Source organism: Hylobates moloch, unplaced genomic scaffold (assembly GCF_009828535.3).
Source record: "Hylobates moloch isolate HMO894 unplaced genomic scaffold, HMol_V3 SCAFFOLD_1, whole genome shotgun sequence".
In the NCBI taxonomy this organism is placed as follows: Eukaryota; Metazoa; Chordata; class Mammalia; order Primates; family Hylobatidae; genus Hylobates; species Hylobates moloch.
The window spans coordinates 107,038,664-107,062,384 of NW_026652276.1; the positions used below are offsets into that span (position 1 = coordinate 107,038,664).

General features: G+C 41.8%; 1 protein-coding gene across 2 annotated transcripts in view; it reads right to left on the reverse strand.

Annotated features, from left to right (window-relative positions):
• Positions 1-23,721, reverse strand: part of GALNT17 (polypeptide N-acetylgalactosaminyltransferase 17) — a 589,297-nt gene that overhangs the window by 362,118 nt on the left and 203,458 nt on the right. For both annotated transcript variants that reach the window (XM_032757582.2, XM_058444434.1), the window contains exon 2: positions 17,017-17,200. In XM_032757582.2, coding sequence (XP_032613473.1) covers positions 17,017-17,200 — 184 coding nt within the window. The remainder of the gene's footprint in view (positions 1-17,016; positions 17,201-23,721) is intronic.

Here is a 23,721-nt window from a genome sequence, read left to right on the forward strand (position 1 = left end):
CTTCCTTCTGGAACACTCCTTTTCTGGCTTCCATGTCACTTCATTTTCCTGGATTTCTACCTGCTTCATTAGTTGTTCCTTCTCCACATCCTTTGCTGAATTTCTCTCCTCTACCCATGTTCTAAATTTTGGAGTGACACAGCACTCACTCCTGGGCTATTGCCACATCTCCAGCTCTCTCCTTCGTGATCTCAGCTTTGATAGTCACCTCTATGTTGATGCCTTCAAAGGTCTATCTCCCAACCCCTACCTCTCTCTCAAGCTCCAGATTCATAAATTGTTCAATCATTTATTTGATATCTCCAAATATATGACTAAACGTCAAATCAAACTTAACAAAACCCAAGTAGAATTCTTAAAGAGCCCTCTAAATCTGTCTTTCAGTTTTACCACTTCAGTAAATGGCACTACCGTGCACCCGTATGTTGCAACCTAAAACCCAGTAGTATTCCTTGATGACCCCCACCATAAGTCTCTACTTCTTCCTATCTTACTATGTATATTAGTTCTTTTTCATGTTGCTGATAAAGACATACCTGAGACTGAGTAATTTATAAAGTAAAAGAGGTTTAATGGACTCACAGCTCCATATGGCTGGGGAGGCCACATAGTCATGGCAGAAGGTAAAAGGCACTTCTTACAGGGCAGTGGCAAGAGAGAATCAGAGAGCCAAGTGTAAGGGGTTTCCCCTTATAAAACGATCAGATCTTGTGAGACTTTATCACTACCATGAGAACAGCATGGGGGATATCGACCTCATGATTCAATTATCTCCCACTGGGTCCCTCCCACACATGGGAATTATGAGAGCTACAATTCAAGACGCGATTTGGGTGGAGACACAGCCAAACCATATCACTATGCACACCCTAGTTGGAATCACTATCATCTCCTACTAGCACTATCCTCCAAACTGGACTCCTTGCATCTCTCCTGCTCTCTGCAATCCATTCTCCAAACATCATTCAGAATGACCTTCTAAAAACATACCCCAGATCAGGATACTTCGCTATGTCAAATCCCCAGTACCATGTCCTTTAATATCTGTTCCCTAGGCTGCTATAGCAAAGTACCACAAAATGGGGGCACTACAACAACAGAAATTTATTCTCTCACGGTTCTGGAGGCTAGAAGTCCCAAATGAAGGGGTCAGCAAGGGCATGAACCCTCTGAAGGCTCTAGAGGAGAATCTTTCCTTGCCTTCCCTAGTTTTTGGAGATGGCTGGCAATTCCCAGCACTCCTTGGCTTGTGGATGCCCCATTCCAATCTCTGCGTGTCTTCACTTGGCCTCCTTCCCTCTGTCTCTGTCTTAGCCTCTGTGTTTTCCGCTCTGAAGATAGTAACCATCTTGGCGATTTAGGGAGCACTCTAATCAAGTATGCCTCCCTTTAACAAATTACATCTGCAAAGACCCTGTTATCCCCATAAGGTGACCTGAGGTTCCAGATGGATTTGAATTTGGGGTTATATTATCAACCCAGTATATCACTTTTATTCCCATTGAAATAAATCCCAGATCCACTGCCCACAATCTCACATGATCTGGTTCCTACCTCCCCTTCCATCACCCTCAAACAACTGGCCAGTATCTACTATCAGTTCCTAAATCAAGCCCATTCCAAACTTAGGGCTTTCTAGGCACTATCCTTTCTGTCCAGAGAGGTTTTCTGACAGAGGTTTTATTTACTTTTGTTTTATTTTGGTTTTTTTTGAGACGGAGTTTCACTCTTGTCACCCAGGCTTGCATGCACTGGCTCAATCTTGGCTCATTGCACCCTCTGCCTCCCAGGTTCAAGCGATTCTTGTGCTCCAGCTTCCTGAGTAGCTGGGACTACAGGTGTGCACCACCATGCCAAGCTAATTTTTGTATTTTTAGTAGAGACGAGATTTTGCCATGTTGGCCAGGCTGATCTTGAACTCCTGGCCTCAAGTGATCTGCCAGCCTTGGCATCCCAAAGTGCTGGGATTACAGGTGTGAGCCACTGCGCCCAGCCGCTGCCAGAGTTTTGAGCTGCTGTTTTATCCTCATCTCCTCTGCCTCTTCAATTCACCTTCCCTAAAGTACACTCTTGTTTCCATTTACTCTCTACAGTTGTCCCCCAGCATCTAAGGGGGATTGGTTCCAGAATTCCCTCATGGATACCAAAATCCAAGGATGCTCAAGTCCCTTGTATAAAATGGCATAGTATTTGCACATAACCTACTCACCTCTCCTGGATACTTTAAATCATCTCTAGATTACTTACAATATGTAACACAATGCAAATGCTATGCAAATAGTCATTATACTATAGTTTTTTTTTTGTATTTTTTATTGTTGTATTGCTATTTTTTATTTTTTTTCTAGTATTTTCCATTGTTAGTTGGTTGAATCTGCAGATGTAAAACCCAGGGATTTGAAGGTTCAGATGTATGTTAGCACCTGTTTATTTACTTCAAAGCATTTATCACAATCTATAATTAGCTTGTGTTTATTTTTCCCAGTGTATCATCTGTCTCCCCCTTATAACCTCAACCTCCAACATAGTGCCTGGTGTGTGGGAGCTGATTGATGAGTATTTACTGAGTGAATGAATAAAATCAAATGAGTACAAGGACTGTGTCATATACATGTTATAGCTCCCATAGTGCCTGTGCATGGCTTTCTACAAAACCCTAGAAAACATTTGTTGAAATCATAAATTCCTTTTTTCTTTATTTTTCTTTAACTCATAAATAATTTCCATCAATTTCATCCACGCCACAATTTGTCCTTACACAAGAATTCCCCTGATCAGACTCTGTGAGGCAGAAACAACGGCTCAAATTCTGCCACCAGGGTTCCAAATATTTATTTAGAATTATGTGTCTAGTACCGCACAGCCCAAGACTCTTCAAACTTCTGATTATCAAATATTGCTCAAGTGCAACCATGTGCAAAGTGGGGCTGCATTCATCACAATGAAGATAAGTCTATTTAAACAACTTCAAGGTCATGTTTATGAATAAGATTGTGAAACTAAAAACTTCATTTGTGTTCATAAAACACTTGAGAGCTACAGAGAGCTCAATATTATTGTCAAGGGTCAAGTGTCCAGCAAAGGGCTGCCCATGGAGACATAATCACATTGCTTCATCACTGGGGCACGTACCATTAAAGGAATTTTCAAGGAATAATCACTTGTAGTACATCTACTTAGAGCAATTTCGTATTTATTTATTCCACTGAATTATTCCACTGAATGAAACGAAACTCCGAACAGCACTGGTTCCGTCACGTCTTCCTTTGCTTTTATCTGGTTTACCGCATGTGACTATTTTTATGCAAATGAGGTTATGATGACATTAAACATTTTCTACTGATTTTCCAAGAACAAATATGTTCTCTCCATATGCCACAGTCTTCTTTTTCCTGCATCCATCCTCAAAGCTCTGTTGGCTGATCGGAATTTCTTCTAAATTAACTAAAGGGACATGCCATCTGTAATACTGATGAGCCTTTCTCCCTGCACAGAGCACACGTGGCTCTCCCACTAATACCTGAATTTAGTCCATTTCACCCATTCCACCAGAAGCCTGATTTATACCCCCAGCCCTTACAGCCTGTAAATCTGAGCTTATTACGAAAGCACCGTGGTTCTCCCCTGCTGTCACTTGGAGAATGTTTACCGTACTCACAAACCAAGAACAACGAAGGACTCCACACACAAACAGGCATTGTGATTGCAAAGGCATTTGCCTCTATTGATTATCCCCAGGGCTGAGAAACAAATGTTTCCTGTACTGCAAGTATTTCATGTAACTATCTGTCCACTGAACGAATCGGAGTGGAATTTGGCAAACTGCCTAAAGTGAGCTTGTATAAACCAGCTTGGGTTTTCTTGCAGGGTGTGGGTGTGTGTGTGTGCCCATGTAGACGCCTGGAGGCAAGTTTAGGACGGGTTGGTTTTAACTCGGTGCACTGCTACAGTGAGGAAGCAATGGACTAGGCAGACAGGATAATCCCCTAGCAACACAAAGGTTGTTTAAGTATCAACTCTCAAGTCCCCAGTAACAGTGTGAAGATTTCTGAATATTAGATGAGATGAGCTAGCCCCTCCTGCAGCTTTCATCTGTCTACAATCCTTACTTAAACTATCAAAGGCCGACAGAAGCAACAACAGCCACTACTGTAAATCTCAACATTGGTTTGATTCAAACTAATAAACGGAGAATTCCATGTCCCATAGCTGCATCTACATCTAGGGAATGTGAACTTGAGACTCAATGACCCTGGGGGTTGTAAACAGGTGACAGAGCAGATCCATTTGCATAAATAGGACAAGGTTGACACTGCTTTCTATCCACTGGTTTCAAACTCTCCATGAAAGAAATTGAAACTTGTCCAGAAAGCTCTCTAGAAAGAAACAGAGGGGAATCTTGATGGTAACTTTGTTTTAAATGCATTTCAGGTGAGAATACTTTCAAGTTCCAAGAAAAGATCTAATTAACGTTGCCAATTCATAACCTTTGGGACTGGCAGTGCCTCTAAAAGAAGAGGGAATTCTTTCTTACACAGTTAAGTCTCAAGAGCATCCATTTCTTTTTTTTTTTTTTTTTTTTTGAGACAGAGTCTCACTCAGTGGTTCAGGCTGGAGTGCAATGGTGCGATCTCAGCTCACTGCCACCTCCTTCTCCCAGGTTCAAGCGATTCTCCTGCCTCAGCCTCCCGAGTATCTGAGATTACAGGCGCCCAGCTAATTTTTGTATTTTTAGTAGAGATGGGTTTTCAGCATGTTGGCCAGGCTGGTCTCAAACTCCTGACCTCAAGAGATCCGCCCACCTCGGCCTCCCAAAATGCTAGGATTACAGACATAAAATGTATTTTTTAATATTCAGTCCTTTTCAAGGAAAAATTACTTCAATATGTGGAAAAAATCAAATCGTGAAAAGAGAAAAAACACACATTATACTTTTTTTTTCTTCTGGTCTGACTACTATGGAGGAAGCAGAAGCAGGAGGTAGCTGAGCCCATCCTCCAGCTTTCACAAAGTCTCCTGTGACCTCAGAACATCCCTCGTGAGGGCTGAACCTTCCTCAATATGTTGGCTGTGGGGAATCCACAGCTGCCTCTTCTGATCCAGGCCCAGGAAGAGCCTTATGAAGGAACATACCCTCCCCAGACTCTCACCATCACCCTGGCATCTGTCTCAGGCTGGACCCTCTGGATTTCTGTGCTGACTTGGGGACAAAGAAATGCCCATTGTCCTAGATTTAAGTTTTCCATGTAAGTGCAAGGCTAAGGATATATCACTTTTCAGTAGATATTTTCCTGAAGATCCTGTCATTTAATGCAAGGTGTTTTAAAGATCATAAGGGGTATGGCCAGGTGTGGTGGTTTGTGCCTGAAATGTATAGGTATATTATTGTGTGAAATATATAGGTATATTATTCTATACATTTCATGTGGAAAATTTAATCCACACAGCAATTCTATAAAGTAGATATGATTACATCACCATTTTACATATGAGGAAACTGAGGCACAGAGAGGTTAAGCAACTTGCCCAAGGTCACATAGCTAGAAAGGGACAAAGCTGAGATTAGAATTTAGATTTCTGAATCCAGGCTCTTAACCTTCATGTATAACTCTCTCATGAAGGTTTTTAGGTGGCCCAGATATCTTCTTCAGACCTAGGGAATCCGCAAAAGTGGGATGAACATTCACCCATAAGTACTGCAGGAATCATATCACCCTCACACACTAAAGGAAAGGGCACCCCTCAACTTACATACTCCACTCTTCCATCCCACTGCTGCGTGAAGATCTGCTTTAGCAAACAAAGTTCCTCCTCGGTATAAACTCTATGGTAAGACATTTCCTAAGCCACATAATATTATACAATTTTTCTTTCCCATGTTTTATTTAAAAAAAAAATACTGTATGCCTTAAAGAGGGTTTCAACTATATTACACTACATACTAGGGCCATCACAGGCAACAGCTACTCAAATTCAACATAAAGCTCCTTTGGAATTTTGTTAGCTTCTAAAGAATTGAAAAGTACCAAGGGAGGAAAACTAAAGAAGTAACTCCACCCACCCACCCACCCCCGCCCCCACAACACACAAGATTCCCTAGATAAACTGTCCACTTTCAGTAAGACTCAGAATTTCTTTTCCTTCTGGCAACCCCATCATAGAGGAGAAGGTTCCATTCTGCGGACACAGAAGGTTAGGCAGTTGATGTGGGGACGTCCACAGACCTTGAAGATACACACAGAGCTGGGTTTGAATCCAGGTCCCGGCACTTACTAGCTGTGTGACCTCAGGCAGGTTGCTTAACCTCTCCAAGGCCACCTTGCCTCATTTATAAAAGAAAGGATGGGAACAGCTATTTCAAACAGCAGTTAAATTTAAATGAGATCAATAAAACATGCCGTACAGAGATAAAAACATAAAAGGTAGTCAATAAAAGGGAAAAATTATTGTGGTTAGTGATTCAGGGACACTCCTAAGCATACAGCTACTTATTATTATTACTCATTGGACAGCTACTCTCTGTGTCCATGTGATTCTATGAAAAATAAAGTTTAACATAGACATTTGACCTTTTAAAATACAATATATATAATATGTAAGTATAATATATAAATATAATATATACACACACACACTGTCACATGTACACACACATCTCACTCTTATCCAAGATGGGGTGGGGTGGCACGATCATAGCTCCCTGTAGCCTTGGACTCTGGGCTCAAGCAATCCCCTCACTTCAGCCTCCCCAGTAGCTGGGACAACAGGTCTCACTGTGTTAAGCATGCTGGTCTCAAACTCCTGACCTCAAGAGATCTTCCTGCCTCAGCCTCTCAAAGTGTTGGGATTACAGGCATGAGCCCCCACACCCAGCTGGATTCTTGACTCTTTTTAAGGCACTTTCACACTATATAAAAACCAACCTGTGAGACACAGGGTATCTATTGTTAGAGGAATGATTCACGTAAAAAAAAAACTCCATTGCAGCTACTATAATCAGATGTGTCCTTTTCACAGCGGAGGGAAACTTGAGTCGGGTACTGAGCCATGAGTAGATTCGCTCCACTCATTCATTATAAGACCAGGACTCACATACACATACAAGTCACATGCACACAAATCCAACCTAAAATACCCACTGGAGATGGATGATTCTCAAATATCCATGGTCAGCCCAGACATCATTCCTGACCTCCAGACCACAACATGCCTCCGTCCACTGGGCATGACATGAGGATGCTCCACACGGTCATCATGCCAGCAGCATCCAAAGCAGACATCGTCGGGATAAAATGGGTTAGAATTTGTTGTGCTGAAGGAAAGAGGAGACTTTCTGAGTGAAGCAAAATGAATTCCAAAGAAACCCGACATCTGGATTTATAAGCAGGAGGCCAAAGGAGAAATTGAAGATAACAGCAGTAGAAACCGCTCATAAATTACCTACATGGTTTGAGAGGAGAAAGCATATCATAAAATTGGTGCAGGGATCTCAGCAGTGGCTTTAATAAGCACAGACAGAGTTCTGTGGTCCCTCCCTCATAGTATGAGATAATTGGAAAAGCAGATAATTACCATGCTACAGTGTGATATAGAATGGTATATCTCAGCAAAAAAAAAAAAAAACAAAAACAGTGGGGGCTTAGAAAGCCTTGCCCAGCTTCTGGTGTCACCAAAGGTTATCTTCTTACAAACATAGAGCCAAATCATAAGTAAAGCCGGACAGATTCATGTCTTGTGGTTACTCAAGAAAACCAATACTTTGGGAAACCGTGGACAAGCAGAGCTGCTGCCTTCCTTACCAAACAGGAACCCCTGCAGCATTCTCCGTCCTGGTTAACGAGATCACTTCCACTCCATCTCCCAAGCTAGTGCACCCACTTCCTCCATTTCCAATTAGTTGCCTAATTTTACTAATTCTGTCTGGGATTTTCTTGAATCTGGCTCTTCCACCTTATCCCCGCTTAGTCCTTAGTTTGTTATAGGAAAATAATTGTATAAAAGTAGCACAATAATAATAAAGTGCTTGCTGTATTATTAAAAACACCCCTCTTCTCTCTCTGGCAATGTCTAGCACACAGTTGGCACTCAATAAATGTTGGTAACCATGACTTATATTTAGCCATCCTGCTACCAGCCTCCATCTTCTCCATTCCATCCTCCACGTTTCTGCCTCAGTTATCATTATTTTTAAAAAAGAAATTATAACAATAATACCATCCTGCCTATAATCTTTTACTGGCATCTACTGAAAATGTGAAAGTCCCCACCCAGGGCTGGAACATGAGGCACTTCCCAGACTGGTTTCCTCCTTCCACTCCAAATTTTTCTTCCATGATTCACTCTGGAAACTATTCTCGAGCCAAAAGTTTTCCATTTCCCCTAATCCCAAAATCCAAGAACTGTCCTCTGAGCCACAGAGTGCCTGGAATTGCGATTCCTTTCTTTAAGAGCTTTTGTTTTTTTCCTGCAGTTAATAGTTGCTTTGCTTTTTCACAAGCTGAGCTACTTATCATTGCACTTGCTGTTCTCTCTCTCAAATGCCCTGCCTCCTCTTTAGAGGCAAAACTCCTGCTTGCCAGTAAGATCAAGGTCACCTTCTGCCTCCCAGAGAATGGCTCATGCCCTTGTCTTACTTTCTAAAGCCCTCTAAAAGTGACCAAAAGGACTATAAATAGCCACCAGCCTCTCCCACTCTCCTTGAAGTCCTCTGGGGCCAAGATGCCTTGCTCTTCTCCAAACTGCTGGCACAGTGCCTGACAGATTGGAGACTTTAGTCAAAAAATCATTTTTAGTAATTTTTATAAAACCAAGAAAGGACAAGAAGAAGAAGAAAAAAGAAATACAGACCAAAAGAACACCACAGAGAAAATAAGCCTACTTATATACAAAAAGCGTAAAAATGTAACATATTTAGCACCTCCAAATAAGAGAAAGAGAAGGTTATTTATAAGATTATTTTGAAAAAGCTCTTTTCTAAAAAGAGAGACAGATCTTTGGAAAGAAAGATGCAAACGTGAACCATATTCCAAAATAAACTCTAGAAGGATGGAAGGGTGAAATATAAAAGAGTCATAGAAAAGCAACACAAAACAGAATAGAATATTTGTAAGTATTCTGAGGGATAATATCTTTTTACACTTTAAAGCAGGGAAGAAATGAAAAGGGAAAGATTGACAGCTTGGGATTCATACAAGTTTAAAATATCTGTCCAGTGGAAGAAAAAAAAAAAGTCACGGAATTAAAACAAAATGGGAAACAGCATTTTGGAATTCATTTGCCTGAAATGTGACAAACAAATAGTTAATCTCACTGCTACCTAAACATTCATTCATATTTATAAGAAAAACAATTTTCTCAAGTGTAATATAGCAATAAAACAGTAAGAATTAAAGCAACTTGAGGTTCTGTTTAAAATTGCAATGAAATTAGCCTACTTAAAGCTTCTCAAAAACTTGTGAGAGCTGTTTGGGGCTTAACAAAAAGGATCCTACTCATTGGGGATAATTTCTCTGGAAGAAGGAAACTGCTCAGCCCCAGGCAGCTGCCTCTCCTTACATCCCCAGGGCTCAAATATCAGAGAAGTTGCTTCTAGAGGCAAGGGCCTTGCAACTCTTTGATGGCTGGGATTAATTTGTAATTAAGAGAGGTTAATTTGGTAACTTTTGCTGTGGAGATCAGAATTTACAATGGTCTCTTTGGTTACTGCCTATGGCCTATGGGCAAGCTCTCAAATTTATCTCAAAATTCACCTTCAAATTTACCCAACACATAGTGGCCAAGATAATCTAAATGTGATCATATCATTCAAGCTACTTCTCCAACTCATTCTTCTACTGTACTTTCATCCCACATATTTTGCATTTTTTGGTATAGATTCATAGTTACTGTTTAATTGAAATTTTGTTAAAATAAAACATATACAGTCTCCTTCAACTCCTGTAATCTCCATGTTGCTAAATAACAATGATTATGTTAGTATTTCTTGATGTGTAATAGACATTTTCAATTGACTTTCTGTTACTGAAGATGTAGATTTAGTTTTCTTACACTACCCACACCTCACATACACATTTTGCCTCCTCCTTCTTCCAATAATTATACCATAATCTGTGTTTAAATCAATATGAAATATTTACATTTATATGACTACAATATATTGCTCAGAGCTGAGCTACAGAGTTTATGGAAGTATAGTTTATTTATTGGAGAGCTTTTGTTTTTTACTGTATTAATTGCTTTGCTTTTTCACAAGCTGTTTTGTGCCTATCAGTAATATGGTTGGGATGCGTGTCTCAGCCAAATCTCACGTTGAAATGTAATTCCCAGTGTGGGAGGTGGGGCCTAGTGGGAGGTGTCTGGATCATGAGGGTGGATCTCCATAAATGGCTTAGTGCCATCCTCTTGATGATGAGTGAGTTCACATGAGATTTTGTTGTTTAAAAGTGTGTGGCATCTCCCATTCCATCTCTCTTTTGCTCTCTCTCTTGCCATGTGACAGGCTGGTTCACCTTTTGCTTTCAGCCATGACTGTAAGCTTCCTGAGGCCTCATTAGAAGCCAAGCAGAAGCCAAGCACCATGCTTCCTGGACAGTCTGCAGTAAAGTGAGCCAATTAAACCTCTTTTATTTATAAATAACCCAGTCTCAGGTATTCCTTTATAGCAACACAATGGCCTAACACAATCAGTAAACAGTCCCAAGCTTTTTGAAAGAGGAGTTAAGAAAAAATCTTAATGCAGTCAAAAACTCTAGGCAATCAAACAATGTTGCCACTTCCCACCTCCTTTAGAGATATACCTCCTGGAGCCCTGCATCCTCCCGCATCCACACGAGGCTCTAGGAGGTTTCTCTCTAAAGATGTGGGAATACTTGATCTCTTGGTCTGCTACATGGCTGTCACCCTAGAATGTTACCCTGGAGCATCTCTTCATCATCTTCCTCACTTGATTCCTTTGTTTTGCTGGAGCATGTGCTTGAGTAGCTTCCTCAAAACAAATTCAGAGAAGGTAAAATTGTTAAGAGCCTACATTTTTGCGATGGGTTTACTTTGCATTTGCTCCTGGCCCAAAGTATTCGATAGATGACTGTTAAGAGTTCTAAATGGAACATTATTCTTTTCTCTCAAAATTATTTAAGCATTCTTCCATTGTCTTCTACTGTTTCTACAGAGGAATCTAATGCCAACTATATGTAATCTGCGTTTATTCTCTGAAAGCTTTCAGGACTTTTTTTTCATCCAAGTTGTTTTGAAATTTTACATTTACATTTCTTGATGTGAGTTTAGTTTTTTTTCTTTTCATGAATTATGTAGGAAATGGGTGGGATCTTCTAATCTGAAAGCTCACATCCTACGATTCTGGGAAATTGTCTTGCATCATTTGTTTGATGACTTTCTTCTCCCTGTTCTCTCTGATTTTCTCATTAGTGGATGTTGAACCTACTGGACTGATCTAATTTCTTTTGATCTTTCCATTCCTAATTTTCATTTCTTTTTTTCTACTTTTTAGAACTTTTCTCAATGCTGTCTTCCAACTCTTTATTAAATTACTTATTTCTATTTAATTTTTGTTTTATAAGAGATAGGGTCTTGCTATACTGCCCAAGATGGACTCTAACTCCTAGGTTCAAGTGATCCTACTGTCATAGCCTTCTGAGTAGCTAGGACTACAGGTCTAACTTTTAACTTTAGATTTATTTTTTATTCTATGATTTTTTGTGTGTGCAGTGGAGTCTCACTCTGTTGCCCAGGCTGGAGTGCAGTGGCGCAATCTGGGCTCACTGCAACCTCTATGTCCCAGGTTCAAGCAATTCTCCTGCCTCAGCCTCCCAAGTAGCTTGGATTACAAGCAGGCACCACTATGCCCAGTTAATTTTTTCTTGTATTTTTAGTAGAGACAGGGTTTCACCATGTTGGCCAGGCTGGTCTCAAACTCCTGACCTCAAATGATCCACCCGCCTCAGCCTCCCAAAGTGCTGGGATTACAGCCATGAGCCACTGCACCTGGCCTTATGATTATTATCTTAATATATCTATTTGCTCTTGGCTTATAAACAAAACAAAACATTCTATGATCTCCTAAGTCATTCATTATAGTTTTAAAGCTTGTTGTTTCTGTTTACTGTTTTCTGTTGTTGTTAACATCTTTTATAACAAAGACTCTACTGAGATGTCTAGTGATCCTGCCTTTCCTTTCTTATTTTAGAGCAGGACTGCTTTCTGCAAAGGGATGAAGCCTTACAACTGGCATGCCATACTAATAGTTAATGAGCAGAACCCAGCCATTTTAGGGGTACCCCCAGCTGTCAGATCTATCAGCCTTTTCCTTAGGCTAAATAATTTTCTTTAAGTGGATTCTTCAAACTCTTGCTTACAGGAGTAATAAAGACTAGAGGGGTAATGGAGCTGGAAAGTCATCCCATTTCATATGCAGCCTTGTTATCCTCTGTCCAAGGCCACCTCTATGAACCATAGTTCATCTACTCCAGGGAGTAAACCTCCCATATTCTGCCAGATGAGAAAGGGCAGTCTCTGGCTGTGCACAGTTGAAGAAAGGATCTGGGGACATAACTGCTAACTGCATCCCTTCTGTTCAAATCCCCCTCCAGCCATCAGAAATGCTTGTCATCTCCAATTCTTGAGTCTCTGGGGGCTTCTGGCTAGACTACATTCTTCTGCTCTCACTACCCCCACCCACCTCATGCGGAAGGTTGGGTCTCAGCTTCACCCAGCTTGCTCTGTCAGTTGCCATTACCATTCTCTTTCCATCTTCCAAAATTTTGTACATGTCACTCTTCCCTGTGATCATCACCCAACCTGTTGTGGTTTTTTTCCTTGTAAGTTGCCATTCTCTCTATTCCTTTGCTATCATTTTAATAGGGTTTCAGGAAGGTTCACATGTAAACGGTATGTTCAAGCCATCATGTTACATCACACAGCAATATTGGGCCATGGGTTCCTCCCTGAGTACACCACGTCATACCCAACCAAATGTGCTCCTTCTGTTTGTTCTCCCGCCTGGTCCACCCTTATCCCTCTCCCAGTTTCAATTTTCCTTTTTTTTTTTTGAGAAAGAGTCTCACTCTGTCACCCAGGCTGGAGTGCAGTGGCATGATCTCAGCTCACTACAACCTCCACCTAACAGTTTCAAGCCATTCTCCTGTCTCAGCCTCCCAAGTAGCTGGGATTACAGGCGTGCACCACCATGCCCCGCTTCTTTTTTTGTATATTTTAGTAGAGACGGGGTTTCATCACGTTGGCCAGGCTAGTCTCGAACTCCTGACCTCAGGTGATCCGCCCGCCTCAGCCTCCCAAAGTGCCGCGATTACAGGCGTGAGCCACCACGCCTGGCCCCCCATCTTCAACTTTCTATCCCTTAATGGTCCTTCAAGCATTATCTCAAACAAGAAACTTTCTCAGACCCTCGCTGCCCATGCTGTGTGAATCTCTAGCCAGCACGTACCCTTGTGCTGACTTGATCTGCTTGTATATCTGTCTTCCTCCCTAGACAAGAAGTAAGTAGGCAAGGACTGTGCTTCATCCAGTCGTCTATCTCCAGTGGGAAGAAAACCATCTGGCTCATAATGAGTGCTCAGTAATACTTGTTCAACCGGCTCTTCTCCAGTAACCTCGTTTTGGAGGCATTTTCATTCTTATAGAAGTACAAAAAAATAGGGCCATGTTTATTTGCCAATGTCCTAATAAGAAAGGCTAATGAGAGAGCATCAGGAAATAAAAACAGACAGATGTTTTGGAGAGCAAAAGTCCAGGGACACAAAATAGCTTCCAGCAGGGGTGATGTATATTTTCCTAGTGATTCTAAATGAATACATGCTTATTTGGTAGAGAGAGAGATTTAACAGGTTTCTCAGCTAATGCTGCAAATTTAAATCCATTTAAGATAATTTTCTTTATCTTGAATCTGTTTTTCTCAGTAACCAAGACACTTAACTGATTTGTACAAAATTCATTTGAGAAAGAAATAATCTACTTCAAGCAAGGACACACTCTAAATAGAAAAAGAGAGACACTACAAATCTAATAGAAAATGGAGAACCTGTTTGAGAAGCGGAGGTGGAGTTCTGCCTGGAACATGGGGGTTTTCTCTCCAGCATCCTGACACTATATCCAACCTCTTTTGTCTATTTTACAAGCAGAAAATAAGCAATTCTTAAATCTGAGAGCACAAAACAAAGACCTCTCATAATCCAACCAAGATGCACACAAATAGTTTGTAGACAGTGTCTCACTCTCTTCCTCAGGCTGGAATGCAGTGGTGCCATGATGGCTTACTACAGCCTCGACCTCCCAGACTCAGGTGACCCTCAGCCTCAGGAGTAGCTGGGACTATATAGACATGCACCACCACCACACCTGGCTAATTTATATATATATATACACACACACACACACACACATATATATATACACATATATACACATATATACACACACACACACACACATATATATATATATATATTTTTTTTTTTTTTTTGAGATGGAGTCTCACTCTTTTGCCCAGGCGGGAGTGCAGTGGCTCAGTCTCGGCTCACTGCAACCTCCGCCTCCCGGGTTCACGCCATTCTCCTGCCTCAGCCTCCCGAGTAGCTGGGACAATAGGCGCCCGCCACCACGCCCAGCTAATTTTTTGTAGAGACGGGGTTTCACCGTGTTAGCCAGGATGGTCTCGATCTCCTGACCTCGTGATCCGCCCGCCTCGGCCTCCCAAAGTGCTGGGATTACAGGCCACTGCGCCTGGCAATTTTTATGTTTTTTGTAGGGGCAATGCTTTGCCATATTGCCCAGGCTGATCTCGAACTCCTGGACTCAAGCGATCTGCCCAAAGCGATTGGCTTCCCAAAGTGCTAGGATTATAGATGTGAGCCACTGTACTCAGCCCCAAGCTTTTTATTTGTTTGTTTTGAGATGGAGTTTCGCTCTGTCACCCAGGCTGGAGCGCAATGGCACGATCTCGGCTCACTGCAACCTTCACCTCTCTGGTTCAAGCGATTTTCCTGCCTCAGCCTCCCAAGTAGCTGGGATTACAGGAGCCTGCCACCACACCCAGCCAATTTTTGTATTTTTAGTAGAGACGGGGTTTCGCTATCTTGGCCAGGCTGGCCTCGAACTCCTGACCTCGTGATCCACCCTCCTCAGCCTCCCAAAGTGCTGGGAATACAGGCGTGAGCCACCGCGCCCCGCCAGCCTCAAGCTTTTTAAAAGGCAAGAATCTCATGCAAAAAAGTATAAGTTGAAACAATAACCTATCAGTTTGGCATTTTTTACATGCTACTATCCAGTATTGGAAGGGTCTAGTAAAATTCTAACAAGAGTAGAATTACTATAGATTTTCTGGAGGAAAATATTACAATACATATCAAGAATCTCCAAAAATATCCCTCTACTATATACCTTTAGAAGTGTGGATTCAGAAAATAAATATCAAATCAATACATATAAAGATATGAGTGAAAAAATATTCAATAGAATGTTATATATAATAATGAAAAATTGAAAATAACCTAAATTTCCAACAATGGAAACAGATCATCATTAATAACATCAGAAAATACTCATGATTTAATGTTAAATGAAAAAGAGAAAAAGTGAGATATCATAGGCTCATAATCTGTACAGAAAATACACTCAAAGACAATATACTAAAACTTCAATAGATGCTGTCCCCAAGGGATGAGATCATGGTGATTTTTTTTAGAAAAATGAAAATCAAAACCATAATGAGATACCATTTCAACCAGTCATAATGGTTATCATTAAAAAGTAAAAAAAAATGACAGATGCTGGAGAAGCTGTAGAGAAAAGGTAATGGTTATACACTGCTGGTGAGAATGTAAATTTGTTCAGGCATTGTAGAAAGCAATTTGGTGAAGCCGCAAAGAACTCAAAGCAGACCCATTTGACCCAGTAATCCCATTATTGGGTATATACCCAAAGGAATATAAATTATTCTATCATAAAGACACATGCACAGGTACGTTCATTATAGCACTATTCACTGTAGCAAAGAAATAGAATCAACCTAAATGCCCATCAATAGTAGACTGGATAAAGAAAATGTGGCACATATACACCACGGAATACTACGCAGCCATAAACAAGAATGACATCATGTCCTTTGCGGCAACATGGATGGAGTTGGAGGCCATTGTCCTAAGCAAACTAACTCAGAACAGAAAACCAAATACCACCAGTTCTCACTTATAAGTGGGAGCCAAACGCTGAGTACACATGGACACAAAGAGGGGAACAACAGACATGAGGCCTACTTGAAAGTGGAGGGAGGGAAAAGGGTGAGAATCAAGAAATTATCTATCGTATTACCTGGGAGATGAAATAATCTGTACGCTGAACCCCTGTGACATGCAATTAACCTATATAACAAACCTACACATGTTCCCCTGAACATAAAATAAACATTAGAAGAATAATAATGGTTGGGTGTGGTGGCTCACACCTGTAATCCCAGCACTTTGGGAGGCTGGGGCGTGTACATCACCTGAGGTCGGGAGTTCAAGATCAGCCTGACCAACAGGGTAAAATCCCATCTCTACTAAAAATACAAAATTAGCCAGGCGTGGTGGCACATGCCTGCAATCCCAGCTACTCGGGAGGCTGAGGCAGGAGAATCGCCTAAACCCAAGAGGCGGAGGTTGCGGTGAGCCGAGATCACGCCATTGCGCTCCAGCCTGGGCAACAAGAGTGACACTCTGTCTCAAAAAAAAAAAAGAAAAGAAGAATAATAATAAATAAAATATAAGGCTTTTTGTATTGAAGCTCTTTCTATATGTTTCTGGAACACTTTGATAACAACTGAACTTTTTTATTTAGCTAATCTTTCATATGCAAGACGAGTACTAAGTTTATTTATTGAAGAGGAAACTAAAATAAAAATTCCCCCAAGAGTTACAAATAACAGTGGAAAATATCACAGAGGTAGGGGTCTACACCCACTCTGACGACCCATCAAGCTCCCCAAACGACTGAACCAGAACTTACTTGGTGGGACGATAATCTGGAATGGAACGGTCCAGTGAAATTTTTTCACTGAGGTAGGAATTGTAGCCATACTTCTCATGGGGTCCCTTAGCCTTTTCTTCTTCAGCCGGGGAAAGAGTAGCCGGAAGGCCCCCTTTACCCCGTCCACCATAACCTTCAATGAGCCCAAGAGATTTGGATAAGCCTAGAAAAAGTGGGAGAAAAAAGAATTATTAGAAAACCACCATACCGGGATGTATCACTCAATCTCCGCTGCAGCTTCAACAGAAATTTAACATTATCTGTCAGAAAAAATAATGTCCTCAATTTATCCAACTCAGGTATAGGCCCTGAAAACATTTCTATTGAGAGGAAGGCCAAGGTCACAGAGAGTTCTTGGGTTAAAATCTGGTTAGAATCCTCTCCCTCCGTCTCTACCAAAAAATACAAAAATTAGCTGGGTGTCGTGGTGCACGCCTGTAGTCCCAGCTACTCGAGAGGCTGAGGCAGGAGAATCTCTTGAGCCCAGGAGACAGAAGTTGCAGTGAGGCGAGATCACACCATTGTACTCCGGCCTGGGCAACAGAGCAAGACTCTGTCTCAAAAAAATAAATAAATAAATAAATATAAAAGAATCCTCTCTCTCCTTTTGGGGACTGGGATGAGATGGGGGTCTGTAAAAGGGAGAGACCATCTAAATTCGGAGAAATGAGGATGAAAGAGGACACAGGAAATGAGACAGAACTGGGGCCATTATTCACGCCTGTTTCCCTTTTGCTAGGAGGAACTACAGCAAGAAGAAATAGCACAGAATAAAAACAGCAAGTCACAGATAGCTGCCAAACTGCAGATGCTTTTGCTTCATTTGAACAGAAAGCAACATACAGATTGATTTTTATCTTGAGTTTAAAGGGTCCAACATTCTGACACAGCTCTTTCCCTAATGGTTTTATTTAAATTTTATCTAAATGGCAAGAGGAAATACAAAATGTTTGAGAATAAATCACAGAGGAGAGGAAAAAACCCACACAGGTGATAACCATGCCAAGTAGACTTGGAGGCCTCTGTAACAAGCCTCACTGAGCAATTGCAAGCTCCCAGGATGGTGGCAGCTTTAAACCTATTATTCCATTATAGGATAAACAGCTTGATGGGCAATTTTTAAATCCTGGAGTTATGGGAGGTTTTATTACTTAACTAGAAGACTTTTGTTGTTAAGGGTTCTCATTGCCTTCTGCCATTTCAAATGTTCCAGCTACTCAGCACACACACACACACACACACACACACACACACCACTTTATCCATTTAAATGATGGAGATCCAATATCCAGCGTTTCATTGCTGCCACTGACAGAAAGAACAAGGACCAGCCTCCTTGGCTTTCACAGCCTGGGCAGCCAGAAGCGCCCAGAAGGATCCAAATCTCCCACAAAGACATCCCCTAAGCAAGTCAAGAGCCAAGAAACCTGCTCCAGTCGTGAGATGGTTCTCCATCACCTAGTGGCAAAGCTTGTATTCTCTCTCCTGCTTCTCCGAAAACAGAAATTTATTTTCTGTAATACCAAGATCAAAAGCAAAGGTTGAACGAGCACCTCCATCAATGTCAGATGAGCATCATTTCTCTGCTTGAGAGTCATTTCCACTGTCCAATATGCTCTTCAGGAATCCTGGTTATCTTTTCTTGCTGCCACCGTCTCCATAGAGACCCTATCGGCGGAGAATTAGAGTACTCCAGCACTTTCTACCTGCTCCCTCATGTTGAATCTGCTTCCACACTGATGTGTAACAAATCTTCCAATGACATCCCTTGAACTGCGCTCAAAACTCCACAAGGACTCTTCCCATGTTGACTACAAACACCTGTGCTTGGTTTTAAACTCACTTGTGATGCAACATTACTAGTGGGCATGTACAGTTGTCCCACCACTTTGGAAAACAGTTGGGCTGTTCTTCAAAATGCTTAATACAGGCTGAGCACAGTGGCTCACGCCTGTAATCCTAGCACTTTGGGAGGCTGAGGTGATCACCTGAGGAGTTCGAGACCAGCTTGTCCAACATGGTGAAACCCAGTCTCTACTAAAAATACAAAAATTAGCCGAGTGTGGTGATGTGCACCTGTAGTCCCAGCTACTTGGGAGGCTGAGGCAGAAGAATCACTGGAACCCAGGAGGCAGAGGTTGCAATGAGCAAAGATCCCGTAGCTGCACTCCAGCCTGGGTGACAGAGCAAGACTCTGTCTCAAAAACAAAAACAAAAAATGCTAAATATAGTTACCATATGACCCAGCAATGCCACTCCTAAGAAATTTCCACCCAAGAAAAATGGAAACATTCATCCCCCAAAAAACTTGTGCACAAATACTCACAGTTGCATTATTCTTATTAGCTAAATGTCCATCAACTGACAAATGGAGAAACAAAATATAGTCTCTCCAGACCAATGGGATATTGGGCCATATAAAAGAATGAAGTAATGATACAAGCTATGACATGAGTGAACTTTGAAAATGTTATGACAAGTAAATGAAGCTAGTCACAAAAGACCATATAGTGATTCTATTTATGTGAAATGTACAGAATAGGTGAATCTGCAGAACCTGAAAGTAGATCCATGGTTGCTTTCAGGAGGGAATGGAGAACTTGGGGAGAGAATGGACAGTGACTGTTAACATGTGTAGAGCTTTTCCCTGGAGTAATGGGAATGTGACAGCATTAGCTCATGGTGATGGGTGCACAAATTTGTGAAGATACTACAAGCCACTAAACTTTATGCTTTTAAATAGATGAATGATATGAGCTGTATATCTCAATACGGCTGGGCGCCGTGGCTCACACCTGTAATCCCAGCAATTTGGGAGGGTGAGGCGGGCAGATCACTTAAGGTCAGGAGTTCAGGACCAGCCTGGCCAACATGATGAACCCTGTCTCTACTAAAAATACAACAATTAGCCGGGTGTGGTGGCGCATGCCTATAATCCCAGCTACTCGGGAGGCTGAGGCAGGAGAATCATTTGAACCCAGGAGGCAGAGGTTGCAGTGAGCCAAGATTGTGCCACTGCACTCCAGCCTGGACAACAAAGCAAGGCCTCGTCTCAAAAACAAAAACAAAACAAACAAACAAACAAACAAAAAAACAAAAACTCAAAATAGTTGTTAAGAAAAGAACACTTATGATAGACAATTCTATTCACAGCAAGATGAAAGGCTATCCAACATGAGAATTTTCCAGCAAGATACCTAAAAACACTCAATAAAACAATTTTAAAATATTTAAAATATATAGCTGATCTTGCAAGAAGGAAAGGGAAACCCCTCGAGATAAGTAGGAATCGGAGTTGAGTCTATGTCTGCTCTCAGAGAGGGAGAGGATGAGTTGCTCATTAACTAAAAGCTGCAGTTTCAGAGCTCAAGCGTGCACGGGATATGAGATTTTGGGTTCTCTTGAGAAATATCATTGAAACTGAAATATGTGCAAAAATTTAGGTCCCTGAAAGACTGGATTTTTTTTTTTTTTCAAATCCAAGGAACAGCATAATAAGACAAACAAGAAGATGGATGTGCTCAGAGCTGGGGGCAAAAATCCCAACCCAGGACTTGAGACTACACATGTGTTTGTCTAAATTTACACAGTCTCCAGAGGTCAGAGAATTGCCATTTAAGATTACAAGCTCTTCAGAGAGTACTCAAGACAATAATAGAAACACAGTCATAAAATCTACTTTTTAGTATTTTATATGGAGGAAGGAGCCCATCTAGGCTAAAGTCTCTGGGCCTACAAAAGTCATTCTGCAGCCCTGGGTCCCTTGACTTTTAACTTTTTATCGATAAGTGACAAATAAAGAAGGAAAGTAACAAGATCTGAAGTGTGGCCAATAACAGCACAAGGACTGACCCCAGGCACTAACAGTAATGACAGTGGCCATTTATTGGGTACCCACTGTATGGTGGGCACTCTGCTAAATTTTTCACGTTTACTCTACCATTGTTTCATCTAATCTCGTGACAAGCTCAGGGGGAAGGTATTATTACAACCTCTGTTTCACAAATCAGGACACTGGGTCTGAGAATGTAGGAACGTAGGAACTTTTTTTTTTAAAGGATGGTCTCACTCTGTCACCCAGCCTAGAGTGCGGTGGTGTAATCACAGTGCATTCACTGCAGCTTTGAACTCCCGGGCTCAAGCAATCCTCCTGCCTTGGCCTCCCAAGTACCTGAAATTACAGGTGCGTGACACTAACCTAGGTAATTTTTAAAAACAATTTTGTATAGATGGGGTCTTGCTATGTGCCCCAGGCTGGTCTCAGACTCCTGGCCTCAAGTGATTCTCCCACCTTGGCCTCCCAAAATGCTGGGATTACAGGCGTGAGCCACCACACCTGGCCAAATATCGGAACTTTTTAAAGGTTCCATGGCAGTTAAAGGAGGATAAAGGCTGGGCTCTGAGGCAGATTATGAGACCTATTGCAGAATTCTTGCAGCAGCCTGTGCAAGAGATGGCAGGAAGCTTATTTTAAGGCAGCAGTCAGTGATCAAAAGGAATGGAGAGATTTGAGGGTTGTTTAGGAGATACCATCCCAGGGTAGGAGACAAACAAGAGATAAGGGTGAGAGAGAAGGAGGAACTGAGCAAAACTGAGTTTCAGGTGACTGATAACACTGCCCGAAAAGACAGGGCATAAAGAACAGAGTGTGAAAAGAAAATGAGTTCCATTCTTCACATGTGGTACACGAGGCATCCATAGGACATCCAGATGGCGTCAGAGTCCAGTGGAAAGTTGAAGCACATGAGAATGGAGGTTCAGACAGCAGTGGAGGCCTGAGATACAAACCTCACTGCCATCAGGACAGGCAAGCTAGAGCCGTGGCAGAGGGTGCAGAGAGGAGAGCCCAGGAGCAAGAAGGGGAAGGATAGGCAATGTTCAGCAAGTGCTCACTGACTACCCTACCCCTTGTCTATTTCCACCAAACAGAAAGAACTGCATCCTGCAAAACTTTTTTCTTTTCTGCTCTATATGCATGGCCCCTCACTTATGTCATATTTGAACCCCAAGACTTCAAGAAACTGAGACTTAAGGAAGAGAGAAATGTCTTAATAAGAAGCAAGCAGGCCAGGTGCAGAGGCTCATGCCTGTAATCTCAGTGTTTTGGGAGGCCGAGGCAGGGGAATTGCTTGAGCCCAGGAGTTGGAGACGAGCCTGGGCATCATAATGAGACTATCTCTACAAAAAATAAACAAATTAGCCAGTATGGTGGCCTGTGCCTATGGTCCCAGCTCCTTGAGAGGCTGAGGAGGTAGGATTGCTTGAGCTCAGGAGTTCAAGCTTGCAGTGAGCTATGATTACACCACTGCACTCCAGCCTGGATGACAGAGTGAGACCCTGTCTTTGAAAATAAATAAATAAAATAAAAAATAAGAAGACCTTATCTCTGGAAAAAAAAAATAACTAAGTGTTCAAGCTTCCTGTTTGACTTCAGAAATCCCACTTGTCCAGCTGGGCACGGTGGCTCATGCCTGTAATCCCAGCATTTTGGGAGGTCAAGGTGGGCGGATCACTTGAAGTCAGGAGTTCAAGACCAGCCTGGTCAACATGGTGAAACACTGTCTCTACTAAAAATACAAAAATTAAGCATGTGTGGTGGTGTGCACCTGTAGTCCCAGCTACTTGTGAGGTTGAGGCAGGAGAATCATTTGAACCTGGGAGGTGGAGGTTGCAGTGAGTTGAGATCACACCACTGCACTCCAGCCAGGGCAACAGAGCAAGACTCTATCTCAAATATATATACATATATACGTGTATATATATATACATATATACGTATATATATACACACACATATACATATATATATATACACATATTTATATTCTTGGAGGACACCCAAAGGACCTCCAAGGTATTTGGCCATTGATATGGCTTGGCTCTGTCTCCTTACCCAAATCTCATATTGAATTATAATCCCCAGTGTTGGGGGAGGGACCTGATGGGAGGTGACTACATCATGGGGGCGCATTTCCCCCTTGCTGTTCCTGTGATAGAGTGAGTTCTCATGAGATCTGGTTGTTTAAAGTGTGTAGCACTTCCCCCTTCTCTCTCTCTCTCCTGGCTCTGTCCATGTGAAGATTGTGCCTGCTTCTCTTTCGCCTTCTGCCATGATTCTAAGTTTCCTGAGGCCTCTCAAACCATGCTTCCTGTACAGCCTACGGAAGTGAGGGAATTAAACCTCTTTTCTTCATAAATTACACAGTCTCGGGTAGTTTTTAATAGCAGTAAGAGAACAGACTAATACAGACATGCTTCACTGTAAAGCTGCGATATGGGCACGGCTGTTCCTCAGTGTAAGATTACAGCCTGACATACAGGTCATATATATAATGTGTCCAATACTGCATGATGAAAAAGGTGGCTAGAAGACTACCAAGCATGCTTTTTTTCTCTTTATTCTGTGTGCTCTCACTCATTCGCCCTGGATTTTCCCTTTCCCTTCCCCAGTACTTGCTAACTTCCCCTCACAAGCCACACACTCCCAAGGGTCAAGGCAAGAGACGCTATCAGAATGGGACAGAATTCCTGACCTTTGACTTAACTCAGCAGCTCCCATAGAAAAACCTCTGATTCTTTCTCTAACTTCATCTGTGTGGTTAGGTTGGCTTGTCTTTTTCTTCACTTGACGATACAGCATATCTTTCGTTCCGTCTAAATAGAGAGCTTCCAATCCGAAGTCAT